The sequence below is a fragment of the Haplochromis burtoni genome, unplaced genomic scaffold (genome assembly GCF_018398535.1).
Source record: "Haplochromis burtoni strain Fernald_Lab_line unplaced genomic scaffold, NCSU_Asbu1 Contig_109, whole genome shotgun sequence".
Taxonomy (NCBI): Eukaryota; Metazoa; Chordata; class Actinopteri; order Cichliformes; family Cichlidae; genus Haplochromis; species Haplochromis burtoni.
Genome location: NW_024582470.1, coordinates 350,984 through 374,032, shown reverse-complemented (window position 1 = coordinate 374,032; position 23,049 = coordinate 350,984). Strand labels below are relative to the sequence as shown.

The window sequence follows — 23,049 nt, the reverse complement described above, 5'->3', positions numbered from 1 at the left end:
TGTGCCTTTTTAACCTCAAGGAAATGAGTGCAACCAAAAAAAAAAAAAAACTAGGTGTATGAGTAAATCTAGGCATTCAAAAAGCTGAGAAGGAAGGTAGATGAACTCAAGCTGTACAACATCATCTGCTGCTGTCTTCACAAACTGATGTTGATGACACTGAAACTGACAGAAGCACGATGAATCAAATGGAAAAACTCCTGCACCTTTTAGATTACATTACTGATGACCTCTATGAGAAAGCCTGGCTTTGAACAATAACGTTTGATGTATATTTTTACATTTAGTTTTCTAAGACGTGCGTTTTCTATACTGGAATAAACTTGGTATTATTGTTAAAAATGTGTACAGATGTTTTTTACCTGCTTTCAAGTTACGGCTTCACACATTAGAGCTAAAAAGCAAGAAGTAGCTTCAACTTAAACCAAGACAACGGACACGTCAACAGTAGCAGCAGAGAAAAGTCTTATAAACAGATAAATGTTTGAAGTGCCTAAAAAAATGTTCTTATTTAAAATACTACTTCTAATCAGCTTGTTAAACACACTTCATATTCTAGTACTGGGATGAAGTACTTCATAATGTCTTCAACAAGGTCCTGAAAACACTGCTCCGAGATTCTGGTCCATATTGACATGATAGCACCACACAGCTCGTTCCACCACATCCCAAAGGTGCCCGACTGGGTTGAGATCTGGTGACTGTGGAGGCCATTTGAGTGCACTGTCATGTTCAAGAAACCAGTTTGAAATGATTTGGTACATTATCCTGCTGGAAGCAGCCATCAGTAGATGGGTACGCTGTGGTCATACAGGGATGGACGTGGTCAGCCACAATACTCTGTGGGGCTGTGTTGTTTAAACCATGCTCACTTGGTACCAAGTGTGCCAAGATAATATGCTCCACACCATTACCCCTCCACCAGCCTGAACTCATGGCACAAGGCAGGATGGACCCATGCTTTCATGTTGTTTACACATTCGGACCCTACCATACAATCACAATAGACAAGGAGACTCATAAAAACCAGATGTTTTTCCAAGCTTCTATCCAGTGTTGGTTTTGTAGCCTTCTTAGTTTTTTTAAAGTTCAACCCTGCCTTTAACTTTAAAATAGTGCAATTATTAAGATTTGTGGTCTGTGGTGAGGCCCCAATATTTCAAGATCGCCTTGATTTATGATATTACATTTAATCAAACACCGTTATTGTTTGTGTTTAAATCAGCACACAGCAGGTACCAGTGCACAGTGCAGACTTTGAAGATACAGGTAAAATCCTCACGTTATAAACAACAACATGAATGGAAACCGACAGCATATAGAAACATTAAATAATAGTCAGGAGGCCGGGATGTTCTAACTGTGACACTGAAGCACTGCAAAGCATTTGGAGAACATGTGCTATAGTGGTGATAAGCATGGATGCGGCGCTATCTCACCTTGTATCCTGGGCCGAGCTGGTGAATAGCAAAAATCTGAGCTGGGTTGAGAGCTTCACTGAAAACGTAAATGGCCCCCAGCTGACCGCAGAACACCCTGTTAGCATCTGCTGTCTCTGATGAACCCAGGAAACACTTGTCGTAACTCTGAAGGAAAGACAGAGCACAAGATAATGTTACCTTTCAGACATAATCAAACAGAAATGTAATCAGAGTAATCGACAGTTTGGAGAAAAATAATATGTTTTGAAGTTTGCTGATCTTTACAGTGATCTGAAAGACAGATATGGTTCATTTTGAGTCATAAGATCTCTGAAGCTATAAACAGTGGATGGTGGAAAACAGATAAACCTTTGATAGCTGCTGGTTCCTAATCGCTCGGTCCCAACTCTACTCTCACCTGCTATTACATTTGTCCCGTTCGCTCTCATAGCCCTTATCACAATGAAATCTTTACTCCTCTGCCTTTTTTCAAAATGAGGACAAACGTTTTATCTTCGGCCCTCGGGACCAAACAAACCCCGATACCGTCGACGTTTTCCGAGACCCTTGATTTCAAGTCTCTGAATGAGCTGCATGAACAGCAAAACCCTCTCCCTCAGTTTCTTACAACAACGTCAACCTTCAATACCAGCAGAAATGTCAAAAGCTGGCCAGGATGGAAGGGGAACAAAGGCCGTGCAGCTACCTGTCACCTGCTAAATGGAAAAGTTGGAAGTTGGAGTTTGGGTGAGCTATGTTGGAAAGAGGCCCAAGGACAACTTTGTTCCTGCTGACAAATGCAGAGGGCAAACCTCAGATGTCTGCCAATATCACAACAGGAGAGAGGTGTGAAGTAGAGCCAGACCAGTACTGGATTTCTGACAGTGCTGCGGAAATCCTTATTTTGAAGCTAAATCAATTTTTTTAAGCAATCGTCAAATAGAAGCAGCTGAATAATGAACTCCGCGTTCATAATCAACTGTGCACGCTACCACGTAAAATCCACAGCAAACAACATCAGCGCCCTTACATCGTTGGTGTTGACGTGCCAGGCCATATCACCATAGGAGACCAGCTGACCGTTCACATAGCAACGGATCTCAGAGTTCCTCCAGCGGTTGTAGATGTGGACGATGCTGATCATATACCACTGAAAAATTGAAAAAAAAACACATTAAAATAAAACACACACAAGATGATTAATCAAAACAAGAAAAGCATCACTGCACCAAATTACCAAAACAAGAACTAAATGTTCTTTGATTTACCCGAGGCTTTTATATTTGTGGGAGTTCTTCAGAACTGTTTCGTGACGACTGAGACCTTTCTTGTTTTGGTTTTTTCGTTTTTATATACAACCAGAACGGTATTTTAATCGATTTTATTCCTCTGCCTCTGCTCTCACCTTGGCTATTACTGACAGTTGTTTGTCCATCAGACGCATTACATCCAAACCCTCAGGGCTGAATTTAAACTAAATTGAAACTTAGTGAAAAGGTGACGCATTCATACTGAGAACTGAGAAATAAGGCAACGGCCTTGGCGTATAATGTTTACTGCTACGGGGGTCGGGCGGTCCACAGCGATGACACCTGAGTCCCGTGCTGCAATTGCACTTTTTGGGATTTCCTATTTTTATACCTCATCTGCTTTTGAAATGCAGAGCGAGTTATAGCCTGTTGTCATGTGTTTGTTGGGGTGTTGTGCTGTGACAGCAGAGAGGAAAACCAAGAGTGAAACACACAACGACAAAAAAAACACAAAAAAAGGGCTCACAAGTTAGGCAAATAAAAGCAAATAATTAGCTTTTTTTATTCTTTCTTTTTTTTCTTTCCTTTTTGCTTCTCAGAGAGAGTGAAGGGATCTCTCGGGGTTGCAAGTAATAGAAGGAAAAACACTGTCAGCCTTGATTGCTCCAAAATATCTGGTACACTGATGTTGTTGATTTGGACAATGGCTCTGTTGGTGGCTGAATGCATCATACAGACTAAGCTACTGTAAAAGCAAACCAGTTGAAGCCTGTGGTGAACAAAATGTGTTACTTGCACCTTTGCACTTGTTATTTAATAAACACAAACTACTGAAAGATATTGACAAAAGCCTCCTGCTGTATCCACTACTGTATGTTTTCATCAAGACTTTATTTTATTTCCTAGCTTAGTGAAAATTCATATCTTTGTAATACAGAGAATACTCACTCTCACTGCCCTCTACTTTAGCTCACTATAAGAAGGTCAGCTAACATGAATTACAACAGTGTTGAACTCATTTACTCAACAGAATGCTTGTTGTTCTCTCTCTTTTTTCACTTTGCCCACCTTTATAGTGCATGGCTACAGCAATATGCTTGTGTGCCTTCATTAGAAAACATCTTCCCTGGTGATAATACACACAGGTTCCCTGGAGAGAGACTGCAATGGGGAACAGGAGTGCAAAGGGGAGGGTGGGGAAGCTATAATTTTGCAGGTGCATGTATACATGGGGAGTAGGGAGCACAAAGTGTGCGTTGCCAGCGTTCAGTCTCTCGTACATGCATGCACACGCGCATTAACGCATGTGCACGACAAGGCAAAACGCTGTGAGACACGGTGGCTTTGAAATTTATCAAATGGAACCACTGGGAACTTCGTTAGGCGGTGCAGGGATTCTACTGGGTCAGCAAATCCTCTGGAAGGCCATCTCATCAAGTAATGTGTGTTTGTTTATGTGCGCGTGCGAGGATGTGTGCGAGCGCGTGTGTGGGACAGTGGCAAAATGCTGACAGCGCGGTACAGGGGCAGCGTGCAGGTCTTAATTGACAGACCTTATCTGGACTCATCAACATTCGGCGTGTGTGCAGAGAGACGGGGGTGAGCAGCGGCACTCTCCTGATGCTGTGTCATTTAACAAGTGGCACAGGAGCTCCAGAAAATGGGTGTTTCTTTTTCTTACCTTGCGGGGCTGGAAATCATATTTCACGCAGTGCTGAAAGCCTTTTCCTTTCGACTTCAACGATGTCACAATGAGGCAGTTTCCCACAAAGTGCGCGGAGTAACCGATTCCTTTACTGGTGCGAAAACTGAAGAAGAATGAGAAAGAGAAACACTCATTTCACTTTGGTGTAGAGTCGAGATACGAGTCTGAAAATGGCTGTGATAAGTTTTCAGCTAGCTGTAAATGAAAACAAATTAGCTTAGGCTAACTTTATGAATGAGCTGTCCCTCTTAATGGCATGTGAACCATGAAGCTGCTTAGACTAAAAGAGCTGGATTTTATTTCACAAATACAACTGCACCTCAAGATATCCTTACTACTGAAATACATGCACACGGCACCTTTCACAGCCACATATCGCATCTTTTAGGGTCACAAAAAGCAGGATTTTAAGGTGCTTTCTTTTCAGCGATGCCAAGGGTCCCAGATTGTAGGTTTGTGAGAAACACCAGTAATCCTCTTCCCTCCATTTTACCCGCATAATTTTTCTCTTCCCGCGCTTGTAACCTCCACATAAAACCTAGTCTCACAGCTAAGCTTCTTCCTGAAACAAGCAGACATATTTTCTTTTTAAAATAGACCCAGAAGGATCGCGCATACAGCAGGAAGGAGATATAAATCCCTCTCAAGTGAATCCCTGGTACACATTAGTAGGACACGTACTGCGTTATCACGGCCTTCATGCAGCTGCTGAGACCAGTATCAGACAGGCAGCTGGAGTAGCAGCTGCATCTGGGGGAGGATGATAAGACCGGGGCCAGAGAAGAGGAGGCTGCCCTCCCTCTCTCGCACCCTGCTTACCATGACAACCTGACAAACCAAACTGTTACTAAGGAAACAAGATTACATCCGAGCACTTTTCCTGATTAGCACTCATCTCCGAGATAGTATCTGGAGGATATATGGATGCACATTGCGCTTCCTGTAGACGACTTCACAACCGTTTCCCTCCGTAATGAATCAGAGGGAGGAGAGGTGAAGGCAGGACGGCGCTAGTTAGTGTCAAAGAGCGAAGAGGTAGAGGGAAGAAGCCAAGCAGTGGCGTGAGGGAGTTCAATTAAATAAAAGGTCAAAGCTAATGAAGCTTCATAGCAGCTAACGGCTTGCACTTGCAACACTAACGGTGAGGCCAGCGAGGGCCAGAGCTGCACAGCGAGGAGGAGGCATCCACCCAACAGGTCACTTATAATGGAGTGTGTTGACATTTAAAGTTATGTTCTAATTCATTATCTGTTTATCTATTAACTTCCTAACCATGTCATTCAGTCTGACTAGTTAACTCATTATATTAAATGTTTCACTGAAGACACTCAAAAGCTGAACAAATGTAACGCTGGAAAAAGATTTGAATAGATCTGATTGTTTAGGATTCGGGAGCTATGTGATCATCGCTGTGTCTGTGGCCAGCTGACAACACAACACTTTAACACTCCTAAGATGACAAAAAGATGGAAGTGAGGTGTTAGAAGAGCGGATCTGTTTCCTACGAGTCTCGCAGTACTGAAATTGCTGAAAAACACCATAAGAATGGACTCAAACAACTTCAACATTTTTCTACATCTGATTTTAGACCAAAAATCCTCATTTTTATTTCCCTTTTCACAAATATAATATGGATTTCGGGTCTAAACAGAAACATGATTAAAACAATGTCTTAACGCCTGTTGCAAATCAAAACAAACTATCACAATTTGTTTGCGATAGTCAACAGCGAGTGCTAACAGTTTGTTGCTTGTCTAAAGCCGTCTGAGTATTTACTTGTATTAAAAAAATTATTAAAAACCTACAAACTGTGCTTGCTGTTGTGAACCCTTCTGAACAAGCCAAAAGTAGCTTTTGTTGCCTAAACACAACAACAACTTCAGTTCATCCTCTGTCTCACACAAGCAGTTTGACCTCCCCTTCCTTTAACCCAGAATTCTTTTGATTCATTCAGTTTCTGATGTGACGTTAAAACCCATCACGTACTTGCACCCTGACGGAAATCTGTCCGCTCAACCTTTCCAAAAGCACCGATTGAAACCTTTCTTACATGCACATTTGTGAACCTATCCTGTATGGCGTTCATACAGATTGCGGCAGATTGCAGTCTGCAGTATATTAAGTGCTTTCGCATACTGTGATTAAGTGCAGCACACTTTCAAACTGTGTCATCCGTGTTCACCTCAGGTTAGTTTTCTTCCAACTGTAACTATAATGCTTTTTGACATCCAGAAGGAACAGGCCTGAACTTGCTTTGTGCAGCTATGTCGGCTCCTCTGCTTGGATCAATAGTGAAAGCACAAGGACGTCTGTACGAACTAAAACCACTTCGTACACAAGTAAAATTTCTTTAAACTGAGAACACTAGCGAGTGCTGCTACTATAGAAATTTGCTCATGTCTGAGCCTCTTTTGTCATTTTCTTTTTCTCAAACCTATCTAGAGTTTTTTTTTAAAAGCATACCAAGAGTGTACAAAGAAATCCTGTGCTTTTGTGATCCCGGAGGGCTGATAAAAAAACCCAACTTGGCGACATTTGGATTCCTTTTCCTCGATTTAACGCCTCTCTAACACAATAATATCAGGGTGACATCATTAGGTCAACAAGTCAGGGAAATAAGTGCAAGATTCACAGCTAACAGAAACTCTTTAACAGTACTCGAGCTGATTTTTCATTGAAATTCAAGAAAACGTACACGTTTGAAGATGTTTAACTTTTTCAACAGTCCAGATGAATGAACTTACCAGTAGAGGTATGGCTTGTCTTTATCCACATTGATGTTGTTGAGTGGATCCTGCCTGAACCAAGTGTTGATAGTGAATCCGTTCTGGTATGGCCATTTGGCAATTGGTGGTAAAGCTATAGCCTGGAGCAGAACAATCAGCTATCACTGCACTCATATGCACGAGAAAATGCCCTTTAATATGAGCTGACTGACTGCAAACAAGCATAGATTAATCTGGATAAAAAAAAGAATTATTCTGATAGATAAGTGGTGTATAAGTGGTTAGTGCGTGCTGGTCGGTCTCACCGCTGCACTCCGGCCTGGAAAGTTGAAAAAGGTGTCCGGGCCGTGTCTCTGTGGCATCTGGTTCAACACTGACAACAGCTTGATAGCGTGTCTTGGCTGGAGGAGAGGAGGAAAGACCAAAGTGACTGCCATTATTAAGTGACAGATGCTCCCTATCAGGGGCACAGGGGAGAGTAAGACTGTTTAAAAAAAACAAAAAAAACAACATGGTGTGACATCACATCTCTACCACAACCCAGCTGGATCAATAACTCTTCAATCACCTCCGTCCTACCCCCGACAACACCTCATCAATACCATGGCAACCCTTAATCGATCTGTCTCTGGAGAGGGCTGCTGAGGGGAGGAGGAATCGGAAAAGATGGGAAAACAGCGGTAGGTGGATGGGTTAGTGATAGATATTGGACAGCAGAGAGCAGTGGACTGCTGATCAGTGACCAGAGGTTGCTGATGGAGGTTGCCCTGGAGCCTGCCTAGAAGGGGGGATTGCCGAAGAAGTGGCAAGGATTCACAGGATGAGTTAACAAACACCAAATCATCGTACACTCTGCAAACCTTGCTAAAACTACAGTCAGGATGTCATAGGAGACGGTTTAGACTCATAAAACCCTCGTTAATCTTCACAGTACAGTTTTAAAACATCCGCTCTGAGTCAGCTAAACCGTCCGACTAGAAGGTGGGCCAATGAGCAAACTACAGGGAGCTGTTAAGCTTACAACAAGAAGCAATGTAAGCTGAGATTGCACTAAGCACTCCCAAATCTAAGCTCCTGAATTAATCCCATTTTCAGGTACTGGCGTTTGTAGCTCTAAAAGTAAGCATGAATCAGCAATAGCAGAAGCCAATTTAAGCAGAAATTCGACAATAAACAGCATACGGGTTTCAGTATAAAAGCCTGAAGCAACCAAAGTGCAAGAGTGGTTCGTGTTGCCGTTTCAATAAAGGAGGAAATGTATTAATCAAACTCTCTTCCAATTGCCTGCAAAGCAATTCACTGAGAATACAATGCCAAATTGGCAGGTTGTGATAACAGACGTTTATTTGGCTCACTGTGCAAGAGTAAAGAAAGTTTGAGGTAAGGAGAAGTAAAGAAGAAGAAATGGAAATCCCCGAACAAAGCATTCAGCTTCATAGAGCGGTTCAGATGATTATATGTGTCCTGAATGTGACTCTACTGGACTCTACTGGCTCCTTCACCTTCACACCTGATTAAGCTTTCACTGTCACTTTTTTTTTTTCTCACCATGCTTCTCTTCAATTACACTAATAAAATCAATTACAAGCAAAAACAAAAACAAGAACACAAGCTAAAGTGTCTTAACAAACATACAAAAATGAATCCTAATATGGAGTCAAAGGTATACACACCCATCCTGCATTGTTCTAGTGCATTAGCACAAACATCTCACTAAGTGACATCCAGACTAATGACACGCAGACAAACTCATGCTGTATTACTAATATAGTTTGCATTTTTTAAGCTTCCACAGCAAGTGAATACCAGTAAATCAAAAACAGTGAAATGTCTAATTCAGCAGCAAATGTGACATCTGTAAAAACAAAAAACCTAAAAAGATCAAACATATCCAAGGTTACAACATCCCAATAATCATCAGTGTTGGCAGAGAAAATTAATATTGCTTCGTGAATACCAGCTCCTCTCAAACCAGATATGAATCTTCAACAATGTTCTGATATATTTGTGGGTCTGCTGCCATCTGAGCAAACAAAGGGTTTCTGACTGAAGCTCCTTCTGTCGTTGAATTGTCCCCTGAGGTACACCACATCAGAAATGCTCCCAATATGAAACACAGGAGATACTTATGACATACATCAAAAAAAAAAAATTGCAGTGTTGATATTTGTTAAACTGTAAAGAACCAGTAAGTGCATGAGTCTTAGCCCGTAGCTAATGGTGCGTGTCACGCCACTTCCCGGCATTGGCCTGCAGGAGAACTCGCTAGATTGGATGACGTACTTTATTCTCTACAGCTACAACCATGCAAACCATAATCTGCACCCTACTGGATGAACTCGTGTGGGCTGTCTGGTTCCAGATCTTTTTAAACCGAGACCAAAGTGGCAGCTTGTTTCCAAATAAGCTCTCTAAGACTGGCGCAAAGGTAAACACATGAAATAGCCCTGCTTCATGACCAGGTAGAGACACAATTTCAGTCTCATGGGGGTGGGGGTCACAAGCCAGTTACTCCTAATGCTGGTCCCAAGCCAGGATAAATGGGAGGCTTGTGTTAGGAAGGGTATCCAGCATGAAATCTGTGCCAAATCAAACACGCGGCCCCTTTGGGAAATAAGAGAGCAGCCCAAAGTAGCTTTAGTGTAACAAAATGTGTTTCTGCAAGAATTTAAGACCTGCAGTTGCTGTTGCTGTCGTTGTTTTCAGTTTATAGAGGCTTTGAGTTGTGCTGGATGCCCTTGATTTGCATGAAGGAGCCTAGACCACAACACTGCTCACCTGCTTACACAGACAATGAATGGAAGTCGTGGAAATGACAGATCCTGCGGAGACGTACCCACAATCTAAAATTCTAATCGCTTCTTAAATCACCACCAAAACTTACCCAGATGCCGTTTTCGCCCCTCAGCATACTAAAGAGCAGCTTCAACTCCTTGACTGTGATGCTGTAGCTGGCCATGACTCCCAGCATGTCCACCAGAAGGTCTGACAACAAAGAAAACACACACACACACACACACACAAACAAAAGGCAGAAAGTAAGTGTAAGACAGCAGAGATATCCTGAATGTGCATGCTCCTATGAGTTTGTGTGTGAGTCAGCATTTGGAAGTCTCTCTACTGACATTTCTGATAGAATATGGTGAGGGCATAAGACACTGACAGGTTGTTCTACTGTCAGTTGAGCAATTTATTATTCAGAGAAGTAAAAATCAGCGGCGCTTCATCCAAGTACTCAGAGCTACTGCCATGTAAACAAAACACACACAACCTCAAACCTCAACGAGTGTTGCTTTTCACAGCACTGCTAAATACGGTCAGAGTACACATGACAACGGATAAAGCTCCATTAATACATAATGATCTTAATACATCAGGGAATAGAAGGCCAAACAACTGAGAAAGGGCTAAATACATTGTCAGCTGTGACAGGGTTAATTATGATTCACAAATATAGCTGTGATCAAACGTTTACATGCACTCATCATGGGCATGAATGTTGTGGTGATTAGGGGCTTTTAATGATTTCTTTGAACTGTTCTTTTTCCAGAGTGCAATGACTGTACAGCTTACATCTTTAATGACTTTAAGAACACGAAGTGAGTTTTGATTTTCTCTAATCCACACAGGGTCACAATTGTACATACAGGCTCGACTATACACATACATCACCTCTACTCCCACTTGGGTAAACATCACTTAGCAGGGTGCACCTCAATCAGACAGTTTTGACAGCCATCAAAAAGATTCTGATATAATTTTGGATGGACTGGTGGGATTCATCTAAACTGGTTGGCTTCTTGGTACAGACCCAACGTTCCTATGTTTGAAAGCTTCGCCTTTACTCCTGCAAACAAACCTCGTGTCATTGTGGCCAGTTAGCTCAATCTTTGTCTCCTCTGACCACAAAACGTTTCTCCAAAAGCCATTTGGCTGATTCATGTGGACAGCTGCAAATTCCAGTGTAGCTCGAAGGTGTCGAATTTGGAACAGGAGCTTCTTGTTTGTTCTGGATCTCCTCAGTCCATGGCAAAAGCTCACTCCACTATGGCCAGTGAAGCCAGTGTTCCAACAGTTTCCAGTTCATGGCAGGCTTGTTGGGTTGTCTGAACATCCTAACCTAACCAAATATCCTCTCATCTGAGGGTGACGCATCTGAATATCCTGTATTTACATACAATTGTTTATTTATGTAAATCTACACAATCCTCCTTCTTAAATCTTCACGGAGTTCCTTCCTATTGTTCTGAGCATTGGTCCAATACCAATTTTTAACCTGGCAAAATCAATTATAATCACTCACAAGAAGTTAACAGACCTTGGACTTGTCAGGTTAACCCTTTAAGCCTGAACTGTGAAATAATTGTGAGAATTAAAAAAAAAAAAATTAATGAATTCAATATTAATTTGCAGATATGAGCTTTAACTTGTATCAGGCTTTACAGGGTTAAAAGGCACCGAAGAAGCTACAGCATAACTTAAAAGATTTGAGTATAGGAAAATATTAGAGGCCCTACATTTTTAAATGTTGATCCTGTGTCGATTAGATAAAATCCAAACCAAATTCAAACTTGTGCACCCACTTCCCTTTTTTTAAAGTAATTAAAGATGCTGTACAATGATGAGTGTCTGTAAACTTCTGACCACACATGTAATTTAACTGCTAATAGTATAAAAAACAGCATGCAGAAAAAAAACTGGGAAAAAATGCAAAAAAACCCCAAAGAAACAAAAAACAAATATTCATATTCACCAAAATCGTAATCTATTCCTTTAATTTGTTCACATTTTAACAGACAATAGTGGCAAACCTCCCTCTCTAAGGCTGCGAAAGAGCTTTTGTTTAATGGCTACATGTCATGAAATGATAAAAACAAGACTTTAAATACAATTCCCTCTCAATATTCAAGCATATAATTAAATACCACATTGAGGCTTTTGTTTAGCCCAAATGACCTTTCTGCTTCATTGACTTTCACTTTACACAACCACAACAGATCAGTGTGGATATGGCAGAGAGACAGCACGGCTCTCTCAGAGGGAGCCAATCTGCTTAGAAAGGCTCTTCTTTCCCATTAGGCCTGCTAGATATGAATAGAGTCTTCCCATAATATTTCATTAGCCAAAGCCTAGCGACAGGGAATAAAGGAGAGGGATATCTCACTGAGGTGCTGGGTATGAGAGGAAAATGCAATACACAATGTCCTAGATTCAAAACCCCTAAGCTCTGTTTTTGTTGTGTTCAATTCATGTGGGTCATTTTGCATAGGTTTGGAAAAATGTTATAATCACAGCTCTCTGGAAGAATCGGCATTAAATTGATTTAAGTGGCGTATACTCTGCTGTAGTGAGCAGTAATAAGTCAAAGAAGTTATAAAACACATCATCCTGCGGCGCTAGCTAGGGCAGAGAGGACACTGGGGGGGTGGAGCAAAAGATGTGCACTCCGAGGCATCATTAAAGGGAAGCCAAGGTCAATACGTTCATGTAAAGAGGTGAATGTGGATGTGTTGTTTTGCAATCAAGCCCCGTGAACAAATGGCAGTGAGCACACAGAAACACATCGAGGTTGTTATTTTGCTTTTGCTGCACCGAAGGGTTTTATGGATGTTTCACTGCAGGGCAAATACTCATGGACACGTGGAATAGGTTTTAATATAAGGAAAAACATCTGAGTTTTTTCCATCAAGGTGGAGGCACGTTTACAGATTCAGCTGGTTGCAAGGTTGAGAGGTTGGGCATCTGTTAAAGAACAGCCCATTAGGTTTTGGTATGGATCCCCATCACTTTCGTTAAAGTAGAGAGATAGGCCACTGGCCTTGGTAGAGGACTTCTTTCCTCTCTGTCAGCAAGGTTATGCAAAAAGTGCAGAACAAAGTGCATGAAACTTGGACGCACAGTGGAGAGCTGGAGTTTACAGAAGGAACTCATTACATATAAATGCAGATTTAGACATCAAGGAACTGACCTTAGCACAGACTCTGCTCTTCTAGTCTGAGTTTTACCTATTTTTCAGTATCAGTGAAGTTTTACACCAAGCGTGCAATCCAAAATAAGTGGTTCCTGAAAATTCTAACCATGGGTGACGTTTTGGGTCTTCTTCCAGAACTTAGCAAAGTTTTGACACATTCGACTTTCTGTAGCCACAGTTTGAAGATGTCCCCTGAACGCCTCACATGCAAACAGTCATTGTGAAGGCATGCATACAGATAACGCTGGTGGCCTAATAGCTATAAGGTGTGTGTGTGTGTGTGTCACTGCAACTGAATAAAAAACACATGCTATTAAAAGTAAAAGCTAATGGTAACCAAGGCAGCTGTGTTCAATCCCAAACTTAGATTTAAGGCCTATTAACCATTTAAATAATAATAATATCATAATATTTTGTTAGCATTTGTTTCAAATACCAATAAATTAGAATCAATAAGCGATACATCCGCATGTTTCTCTCCTCAAGCACTACCATCATCATAAACTAAGTGTGACCAGTAAGTTCTTCAGCCATAAAGAGCAAAAGCCTTTATTTAAATATGGCTGATCTTCTCTTCAAAGTAATGTCATAGTCCACCTCTGTGCCACTGCCAGTGTTTTTTGAAAGCTCTCTGGAAGTCCCGTTCCAGACTAATTGCACTTGTGTATCTGCAATGTGTGCTGGATCCCCTACACTGTCCCGAAACAGCATGAGGTTGGAAGAAGAGTAATTTAGAGAGTATCCTTTGTAGTTACTGACAACTGTGTTCATGTTTCATATTAAAAAAACACCAGAATTTTCAGTGTGCTGAGAGCAGGTGCACAATGGCACGATCCAGTTGTTTGTGTCCTCAGACCCCACAGAAGGCAAAATTTTTGCGTTGACAGTTTGACTCTGGGATGAATTCACAGTGCCAAGCCCAGTAAAAAAGACATTAATATGTTTGGACACGGACACTGAAGACGCTTCCTCTGTAAGCTGTTTGGACCTGGTTCAAAGCCACAAATTTGAGGTCATATTAAAATTGTGGTAATTCAGGGAATTATCTAAAAACAGTCAGGCGTGGTTTTTGGGGAATTAAGCTGTAAAGTTATCATTATATCCCACTATATTATCATTTTATAGGTTGTCCAATCTTGAAAAAAACTGATCAAAATACAAAGTATGTGCGCATGTATCCATGTGTACCCACTGCTCACCTGCAATCATGTCATCCACAGTGCTCATCTTGAGCAACACCTGCTGGATGAGGCCAACCTCGGTGCTGGTCTGCAGGTTGCGCACACTCTTGCGGAGTATGGCTGTGAACATGCTCCAGATCTCCGCCTGGCACGTCACCTCGCAGTGGGAAAGCAGCTCCACCATGCAGCCGATGCTCTCCGCCTCCTGGATGATGAAGTTCATCTCCAGGTCAAACTCGCCGCCCACCAGCTTTAGGAGAAGAAGTGGGAAGGGGGAGGGTTTGGGAAGGGAACAGAGGTAGAGCAGGAATTGGGGGGGAGGGTGGAGAGAGAGAACAAGAAGAGTGAATGATTTAGTGTAGCATTTAACCTTATGTCTGAAGGAGAGGTAAGCCTGGCATCTGATGGATGCTGATTGTGGTTGGGAAAGCATCTCTTCTGCCCGGGGCCTCATATGCTGCAACAAATAAACGTCCTTCATGTGAGCACACACACACACACACACACACACACACACACACTCACACACACACACACACACACACACACACACACAGATCGTCTCCTCTTCCTCTTCTGCTCCTCAGTAACATGAGGAAAACAGAACTCTACTCTATGAACAACAATTACTCTCAGAATACAGCAGGCATAAATATGCCCCTCTCTACCACCTCAGATGCACAACACCAATTGAACACATACAAAGTTAACGCACATGTCAGTCCCTCTCCTCTCTGATGGCATTAGTGTGAGGAGACCGCACTTTAAAAACTAAATGCAAATGATTTTCCGTCTCTTAATGGCTGGCAACTATAATTACTTGGGTAAGTACAGCAACATCACGCTAGCACATTAACTAACACGCCACATGAACACAGCCATACCCACACAGTTCACCCTCAGCACGCTACGCTATCCAGGAAACGGTAGCCATAGCAACCAGCAAGCTAAGAGAACACCACAGGGGTTATTAAATCAGATGGAAAAGAAACATGCAATAGATTATCAGAAGCTAGCAAGACAGCAAACATGATAAACATTATGACTATTGTGGTGTTTACACGGCATGAGAGAATAAAACTAATCGATAAATCAAGGAGAGTCGGTCTGTTTCACAATGTGATTAAACTGGAGGGGCAGCAGGGCTGTGGTGTGCTGTCTGCAGTCAGGAGCGGGAAGACGCAGATAATGCTGGTGCTGTTCAATAAAGGGTTTATTTTCACTAATTCATTCTGCATGTGGTTAAACGACCCTTAAGCAAAAACTATTACAAGCTCAGCGGGGAATGTAAAGTTATACTCTGCGCACTCTTGCTATCTTTAAGAGATGATCACATAGCAATTTACAAACTGTGTTGTTTTTGGATCACTGTTAAAAAAAATTAAGTTTCACACGCTTAGCTTCAAAATGAAACTTTTAAAGAACAAATACACAATAATATTCATCTGACAAATCAACAAATCTGTATTCGACAGCAGCTAAACACATCCCGGATGAATCAATACACCTTGTGAGACATTTAGATTCACTTCATTGTGTCCAGCACTGTTTTCCACCAAGAGTCTTCCTGGCAATTGTCTAAAACAAAAGACAATCGTTTGTGTTCACTGACAAATAATACACCTCCTGTTGCAGATGAACCAAATGTTCTCAGCAAGAGAACTTATAGAGTATAGAGCAGATTATTGAAATGAAGGAATTAAATGCGTCTGGTTATTCCGGAGCGTTCCCGGAGTTACTGCCGATGTGTTCATCGTAGTGTGTATGTGTGTGAATCTTAGCTCGAAAGCACTTAGATAGAAATGTGCGTGTGAATGGGTGACTCATACAAGTTGTATAGAGCGTTCTGAGTGCTCATGTAGAGTAGAAAAGCACTATGGAAGAACCGGTCCATTTACCTTAAAGCTGTTTATGAACAGCTCATCTTTGCCTCATTTGCTGCATATGAAATTTTATGTTTCAGCCTGTTACAGATAGCACATCTCTGTCCCTGGTATGAGCATCATAACCGCAGGGATGATGAGGGTTGAGCAATAAGTTAATTAACCTACTAGAATTTTAAAAAATTAATTAATTGATTATCAAAGACAAGAAAACAATTCTGTTGGTAGAAGGGCTAACAAATAATCCAAGGACACAGAAGGGGAACTGAAGTTGTTGTAGTCACCACAATGTTGGTTCAACTTTCATTTTCATCATCAAAACGTTTGGTCGGTTTGAATATTACACGTACAGACGCATGAATCGATCAGCCAGGGACCAGAATCAACCAATTTCTATAATTTTCATCTGTGACTGGTCAATCTCACATGTGCCCGATTACAAGCCAGTCTATTTCATGCGTGCATAGCAGCACAACCAAACACACACACACACAAACACACACACACACAGCCTAATGCTAACATGTCGTTAGCATGGTGGAAGCATCTCAGTGTGAGTAAAAACACAAACCTTTCCAAAACCCAATCAGACTCTTAACAGACCAAACCGAACTTGGATATTTTAAAGAAAAAAAACAACAAAGGAAAAGTGGCTAACGCTAAAGCTATCCAGAGCCTCGGTATGAGCAAAAGCTGAGCAAGAGGAAAATTATAGAGACAAGGGGAAAAAGTGCAAAGGGTCGATATCCTATTATCTGCTGACTTTATAAAAATACTGGGAAAATAATGCAAGTACCTGACATTTATTTTGTTATATAAATCTATTACCACTGCCTTTTTTCAGTAGGGTAAGCAAGAGAAGATCCTACACTTAATGATTGATTTTATAATGAAAATAACATTTTACCATGAAGAAAAGTTTATTTTTGTCTGCTTATGCTGTCAGTTGTAGTTACAAAGCAAATAAGAATTGGGAAAAATAAATCAGTATCAGTGGGTCTCATTTAGGCACACCAAGAAAACTTCAGAGCTTTTATAATTACAAGCAACTTTGCAAACAAGCATAGTCTTTGATTATGTCATCCTACTTTCCTACCTGTATAAATGTCATACCCAGCAATGTAAGCTCACCCTATGCTGGAATACCAATAAACACTCCACTACAGCAAACTTTAACACAGACAGGAGAAATGTGTGGGAAGAGAGCAGAGGAGTGACATGTAGTAAAAGACCAGCTGCTGGGGAATGGAACAAGGGACACGCTGCTGTCACCATTTATTAGTGCACAGATGTTTTGCTACCTAAACTGACAAAATCTGAGCAAGTACGCTGCAGTTTAGCAGCCAGTAGTTACAGCACTGCAAAAGACTGTTATTAGAAAAAATAATAATAGTTGAAAGTCAAAATTTAGAAAACGTGACTTATGAATACATTTCAAACAAACAAACATCAAACAATGAACACGGATGTAACCCATTTGTCACCGAAGCTCCTGCAAACCTGGCTTTGATCTCACTTTAAAGAAAAATGACGCTGCCATATATAATATTGACATAAAAAAGGTGCGGCAATCATTAGCAACACCAACATTTGTCATGTGCTGCCCCATCCAATGACTTTCTGTGAGTCTCAGGCTCACAGAACTATAAGATTAAAGGTTGGTCCTTATCCATAATATCCATCATGCTTCTTTTCCCTTCCTTTTACAGACCTACACCTTTTTCAATTCTTCAACGCTTCCAAGTGTACAATCAGCATGTTACTTGCTCTTACCTCCCTCTCATTCCTGCCTCTTTCTTATTCTTCCCTATGTCTCTCCTCCCCCCTTTCAGTGATAAGAATTGATCCGCTGCACTCTGTGAATGCACAGATTAGAGTGGACCCCTGAATGAGGTATGGAATAAAAAGAGGAAGAATTAACTCATCCCACATTGAATTTCCCCTTCTCCTCTGAGGTTCCCAATTACAGAGCTCACTGGGGACCACTGTGTTGTATTACATCTATACACCCTGTCCGTCTGAAGACGCTCAGTATTACATGTAATAGAGGCTTAAGGGGGGGAGGCGGCGTAATTATTTTTTTCTGCAGAAACCTGCTCACGGATACGGAGCAACTTGAACAGAGAAACGCACACATCCCCGGGCCAAACCTACACGTGTACAGCACAAGAATCTCGCTGTGCATACTGCTTCCCACCCGTGTGAGGAAGATCACACCAAGATGAGAGGGGTGATGCAAACGACTGCAACGAATTGAGTCTCGTGACAAACAATAAGGAGGGGGGAAAAGCGCGAGTGCAGAAAGCGCAGTGGGAGAAATAGAAGTGTCTGAATAATTATTATTATGTCTGCTCTACCAGAAACAACATCTGGGGGGAAAGAAAAGAAAAAAAACAACCTGGATGACACCGCCAAAAACCGCCTGAACCTCAAAACGTAAAAAGGAAGGAAAGTCAGACTGAAAAAGACTTCTTCAGTATAAAAATGTTCCAGTCAAAATTAATGTTCTCCATTTCATGAGACTTCAATAAAAGTGATAGATGCCTGAGTCCATTATTTACTGGAATGGGGTTTTTAATTGATGTATAAATAAACACGCCACCTAAATAGCAATAAGGCTCATCACAAACAGCCTGAGCACACTCGAGCGCACTCAAGCACCATCACCGCCTCCATCGTGCACAGCCACAAAAGATTCCTAATTAGTTTTATGAGGGAACATGATTCTTTTGCATAAAGACTCGTAACCTTCAATCTTTCTTTTCACCCCCGGTCCACGTGTCTACAGTGTCGGTTCCCACCCATAACGACAATGCCCTCACAAATCAATGAGCACGCACAAGAGGCCTTTACTACCCACCCTGGTGGGTAAAAGACACAAACCAGGGAGGGAGCCACATTGCTCCTCATGCATCACGATAAACAGGCATGGCAGTGCCACCCACTCGCTGACCTCACCGTCTTCCTGGCAACTACTAGAAGACGTTTGCGTTGGCTCCATTACGGCAACGATTGCTCCCAGAGCACGCCGTCCAGGGCTGGATGTTCCATTCACATGCACGCGCGCACACACATACACAGAAAAAGAGAGCAAGGCAACCAGCTAGAGTTCACATTTGACAGGTAAACACTGGAATGCATATGAACAGAAGCCTACTTGTTATATGCCTACACTGTAGAGTACACTCTTCTGATCACTGAGCATGTGCTGTTTAACCTTGAAACATACTCAGCAGCAGTCTGAAATGTAAGAATATCTCCCACAGGGCTCATGACTGATGAGTAATCTCCTTATATTGTGGTGTATTTATGGGCTTGAGAAGTGTTTGTCTGCCAGACACCACTCGTTCTCACTTTTTCACTCTGTGACTGAGGTGATTATAAAAGTCAGTTATTCCTGCAATGTACCAGCTCTATAATTGTTCACTTATGTGTTGCCGTTTCACCCCCCCACCGCCCGAAACCACGCCCGTTCTCCCATTTCTATTGCTGTACTGTTTGGCCTTGCAGCGCTGCTCATTCAGACCCCAACGGGAGCTGGCACTGGGAGCTTGGCATCATCTGTACTGTGTCAGGGAAGTGGGAGTTTCAAGAAGGCTGGGGTGGGGGTGGAGGGTGCCAGGACCGTCACACCACAAAGGGCTTATACGGGCAGGCTCCTTGGCCAGCCAAAACCAGCTCTCATAAGAGCTCGGTAAAACAAACAGTCCCTCTGTCCCTCCGAGCGGTTCTCGCCAGCAACACTGCTCACAGATAATCCAGAGCAGCTCCAAGGGTCATCGGCATTTCCAAGCTAAGACAGGTCAGAATTTCAAAAGCTTTAAGTAATAAAATAAGTGACACCCTGGGGGCCCAGTATTGTTCATATTGAATGAGTTTAACATAAATCATGCCTTAAAAGGGACACTTAACAGTATGAAGCCATTAATAATGTCGTTATCATTGAGTAACCAACTTAAATTGTGAAAAATAAACATTTTGTTATCTTAACGGCAATTATCTGGATGTTTTTGGATACGATCTACTCATTTCTTGGACTACACAAGCTTTTGAGTCTCTTAATCAGCGATATTACCTGCTAGCAGTCGCTCAATGTCATTCTGAGGTGCAGCTCATTTGACCAATGTGTAACTTTGGTGCCTTTTGAGAACAAATCACACTTTCCTATTTATAATAGTAAAAAATGAAACATTACGCTGTATAAGTTTGGTCATTTTTATGGAGAGAAAATCATTACAGAGAGAATTTGTGGCTGTGTCTGTGAATCAACTGTATTCCTTGTAGATGCCACTCCTGCAGTCACTGATGTCATTGCTTCCAGGAATTTCGAGGCATCTTGGTAGTGCCAGATTTTGGCGGAGATATGTGAAATCAGCGGTGAATCACACGGTCTGAGTCCGCCCCAGACCATTTTCCTGAATTTCCTACTCTTCTTGCCTGTTAACTCTTTCTGCAGTGTCCAATATGATGAAGGCCAAAAATAAAAATGAAAAGTTTTTAAGGTTTTGTGTAAATGAAAATGAAACTTATGAGTAATCTAATGCAATGAAAGCAATTCATAAAATCTCCTGTTCTATTCAAGTGTCCTTGTAATGGGGAAATTATTCATCGGCAGCTTTTGACTGCTCATCTCCACAGAGAGAGTATTTACTGCCAGATGGGGGCAGTATAGAAAATATGTAGTACAACCTCTTTCCGGGCTAGTCTTATCAGTCTGTCAGCCAGCCATGAAGAAGAATGAAGAATGAATAACAATCATAACAAAGAGCTGAAGTGAGACCAAGTGTTAAAAACAATGATAAATATCTGCTGTAGCCACTGTCTGCACTTTTCTTACTGTATTTTTTTTTATCCTTGATGGTTTTTTCTTCGTGTCTCTGCCATCCTCTGTGAAACCTGCTGTCACATCTTTTCCATTTTCAAGCCCACCTGTCAACCAATCAACATTCGACTGACCCACAGTGTCATCCACGTCAAGCAAAGTGCAGTTGGGATTTTGGATGACTGCATGGGAGCACGTTTGTGTTGGTTGAAAACCGCTTTCCGTGGGCTCGCTGTAGGCAAGAACTTGCACACGAATCGCGGCATAAATTAAGGATAAGACATAACAACGACGCAGAAAACACATTTCTCGCCACTCTTAAACGAAAGCACCATTCAGGCATTAGTGATCTGACTTCTTCTGCCTCTGCTTATTCTTAGCTTGACATGAAAAGGTCTTGACGTGACATGAAGACAATAGCTATCTTACCACACGCCCTTTTTTTTGTTAATGATTGTGCTTCATAATTTATAAGCACCTATTTACCGTAAATTTTTTTGTTACTTTCTAGTTCGTTTACAAATCCTTTTAACCCCTTAGCAGTCCTATTAGTCCCCTAAACCATCCAATGTCCCGTGGGCGGTACGTCCGACTGCTAACAGTTTAATTAAAATTCTTATTTTATCACCTTAATTTAAGCCTTTAAACACAGCTATTCTGAGCATTAACTGAATGTGAAAATTCATCTCAGTAATTATTATTTAATCGAAAACAATCTCTCACAGACCCACCGCAGCCCATTATGTAGTGCTGTGATGGCACATCAAACAAGCGATTATGCTGGCTGATTACTACGACTGACTGTTGAATATTGGATAACTATCAAGGCCAAACCTGGCAAAAGAGGCACCTGTTGCTCATTATGGCTGTCAGAGAGATGACAGGTCAGGGAGGTGAGTGGACGGTCAATAGCCACCTCTTCTGCTTCTGCACATTCAATTGAGCCTTTGGAAATGGCATCATCAATATGCAACTTCAAAGCCCCCGGGAGTGTGCTGGAGAGGTGCGGCCATGTGTACGTGTGTGTTTATTTGGCATGTGTGAGAGTGCGCGCATGTGTGAGTCATTACTCATTTGTGTCCCCTGAGTGAGTCGTGGCCATTCAAGCCCTTTGTGTGCAGAGTGAGAGGAGACGAGAGGCCCATCTAGACATGAGATCACAGATTATACACTTAACGCTTCGCCAAGAGGGCTCAACAGAGCGCAGGAGAGCAAAATTGAAGGAGAGCAAGGAAAAAAGGGAAAAAAAAAAGGGGGAATCAGGGAGGGAGATGATGAGAGAAAAACAAACAACAGAGTGAATGGTGTGAACTGCAAAGGGGCAAGAGGAAGCGGCTTGCACTGAAGGGAAACAGTGATGAGAAAGAGTGCGTTTGTGAGAGCGAACGGGCGAGATGGAGCGAAAAAGAAAATGAGGGCGAGACAGCGGCCGAATGCTATTGTGCTTTTCTTATCAGGCCAGCAGAGCGATTTTATTGCCCGCAGCTTTACAATGAGCAGTTGAGGGTTTAGTGCTCCAGTGATGACCATAGCAAATCTCTGCAAAGATATGGATTACACTAGGGCTAAACTGGCCACTAAACACTCAATAATCCACATTCTGTATCCTGCATGACCTCATTTTCTGGAAAACTGCATTGATAAGAGCCTCAGTTAATTTTATCACTAGCGCAGATTCACAGGATAAACTTCTTCTTAATCTTGTTTTTTTTATACCTTTAGGTTGAAAATATATGAGGGGCCCAACGGTGGTTGGAGGAGACAGGCATATTTCCAACAACATATTCTAAAAAAAAAGTTGATTAATGGATTGCACTATGAGAGAGAATGAGATTTGATTAATTCTATAAGTGATTAACTACTAATGGTAGTGTTTTGGATATGTAATCAGACAACCCAGCAGGATGAATACGATGTATTATTTTGAAGCTCTGTGAACCAACAGTGTGATATAAAATGTAATTTTTTTTTTAAAAAGGGGTTATTTTTTGAAAAATATATAGCTAACCAGGACCAATACAGTCAAATAGAATAAACAAAAATATAATTAATGTGTAAACAATCAAAATAAATGGCAAAAAAAAAAAAAA

At 41.7% G+C, this 23,049-nt stretch overlaps 1 protein-coding gene across 15 annotated transcripts in view; it reads right to left on the bottom strand.

Annotated features, from left to right (window-relative positions):
• nbeaa (neurobeachin a) overlaps nucleotides 1–23,049 on the bottom strand; it is a 98,966-nt gene that overhangs the window by 54,333 nt on the left and 21,584 nt on the right. For all 15 annotated transcript variants that reach the window (XM_042223327.1, XM_042223331.1, XM_042223330.1 and 12 more), the window contains exons 2-8: nucleotides 14,273–14,504; nucleotides 9,987–10,087; nucleotides 7,408–7,503; nucleotides 7,121–7,242; nucleotides 4,353–4,479; nucleotides 2,452–2,571; nucleotides 1,440–1,586 (exon numbers count right to left, since the gene is read on the bottom strand). In XM_042223327.1, coding sequence (XP_042079261.1) covers nucleotides 1,440–1,586; nucleotides 2,452–2,571; nucleotides 4,353–4,479; nucleotides 7,121–7,242; nucleotides 7,408–7,503; nucleotides 9,987–10,087; nucleotides 14,273–14,504 — 945 coding nt within the window. The remainder of the gene's footprint in view (nucleotides 1–1,439; nucleotides 1,587–2,451; nucleotides 2,572–4,352; nucleotides 4,480–7,120; nucleotides 7,243–7,407; nucleotides 7,504–9,986; nucleotides 10,088–14,272; nucleotides 14,505–23,049) is intronic.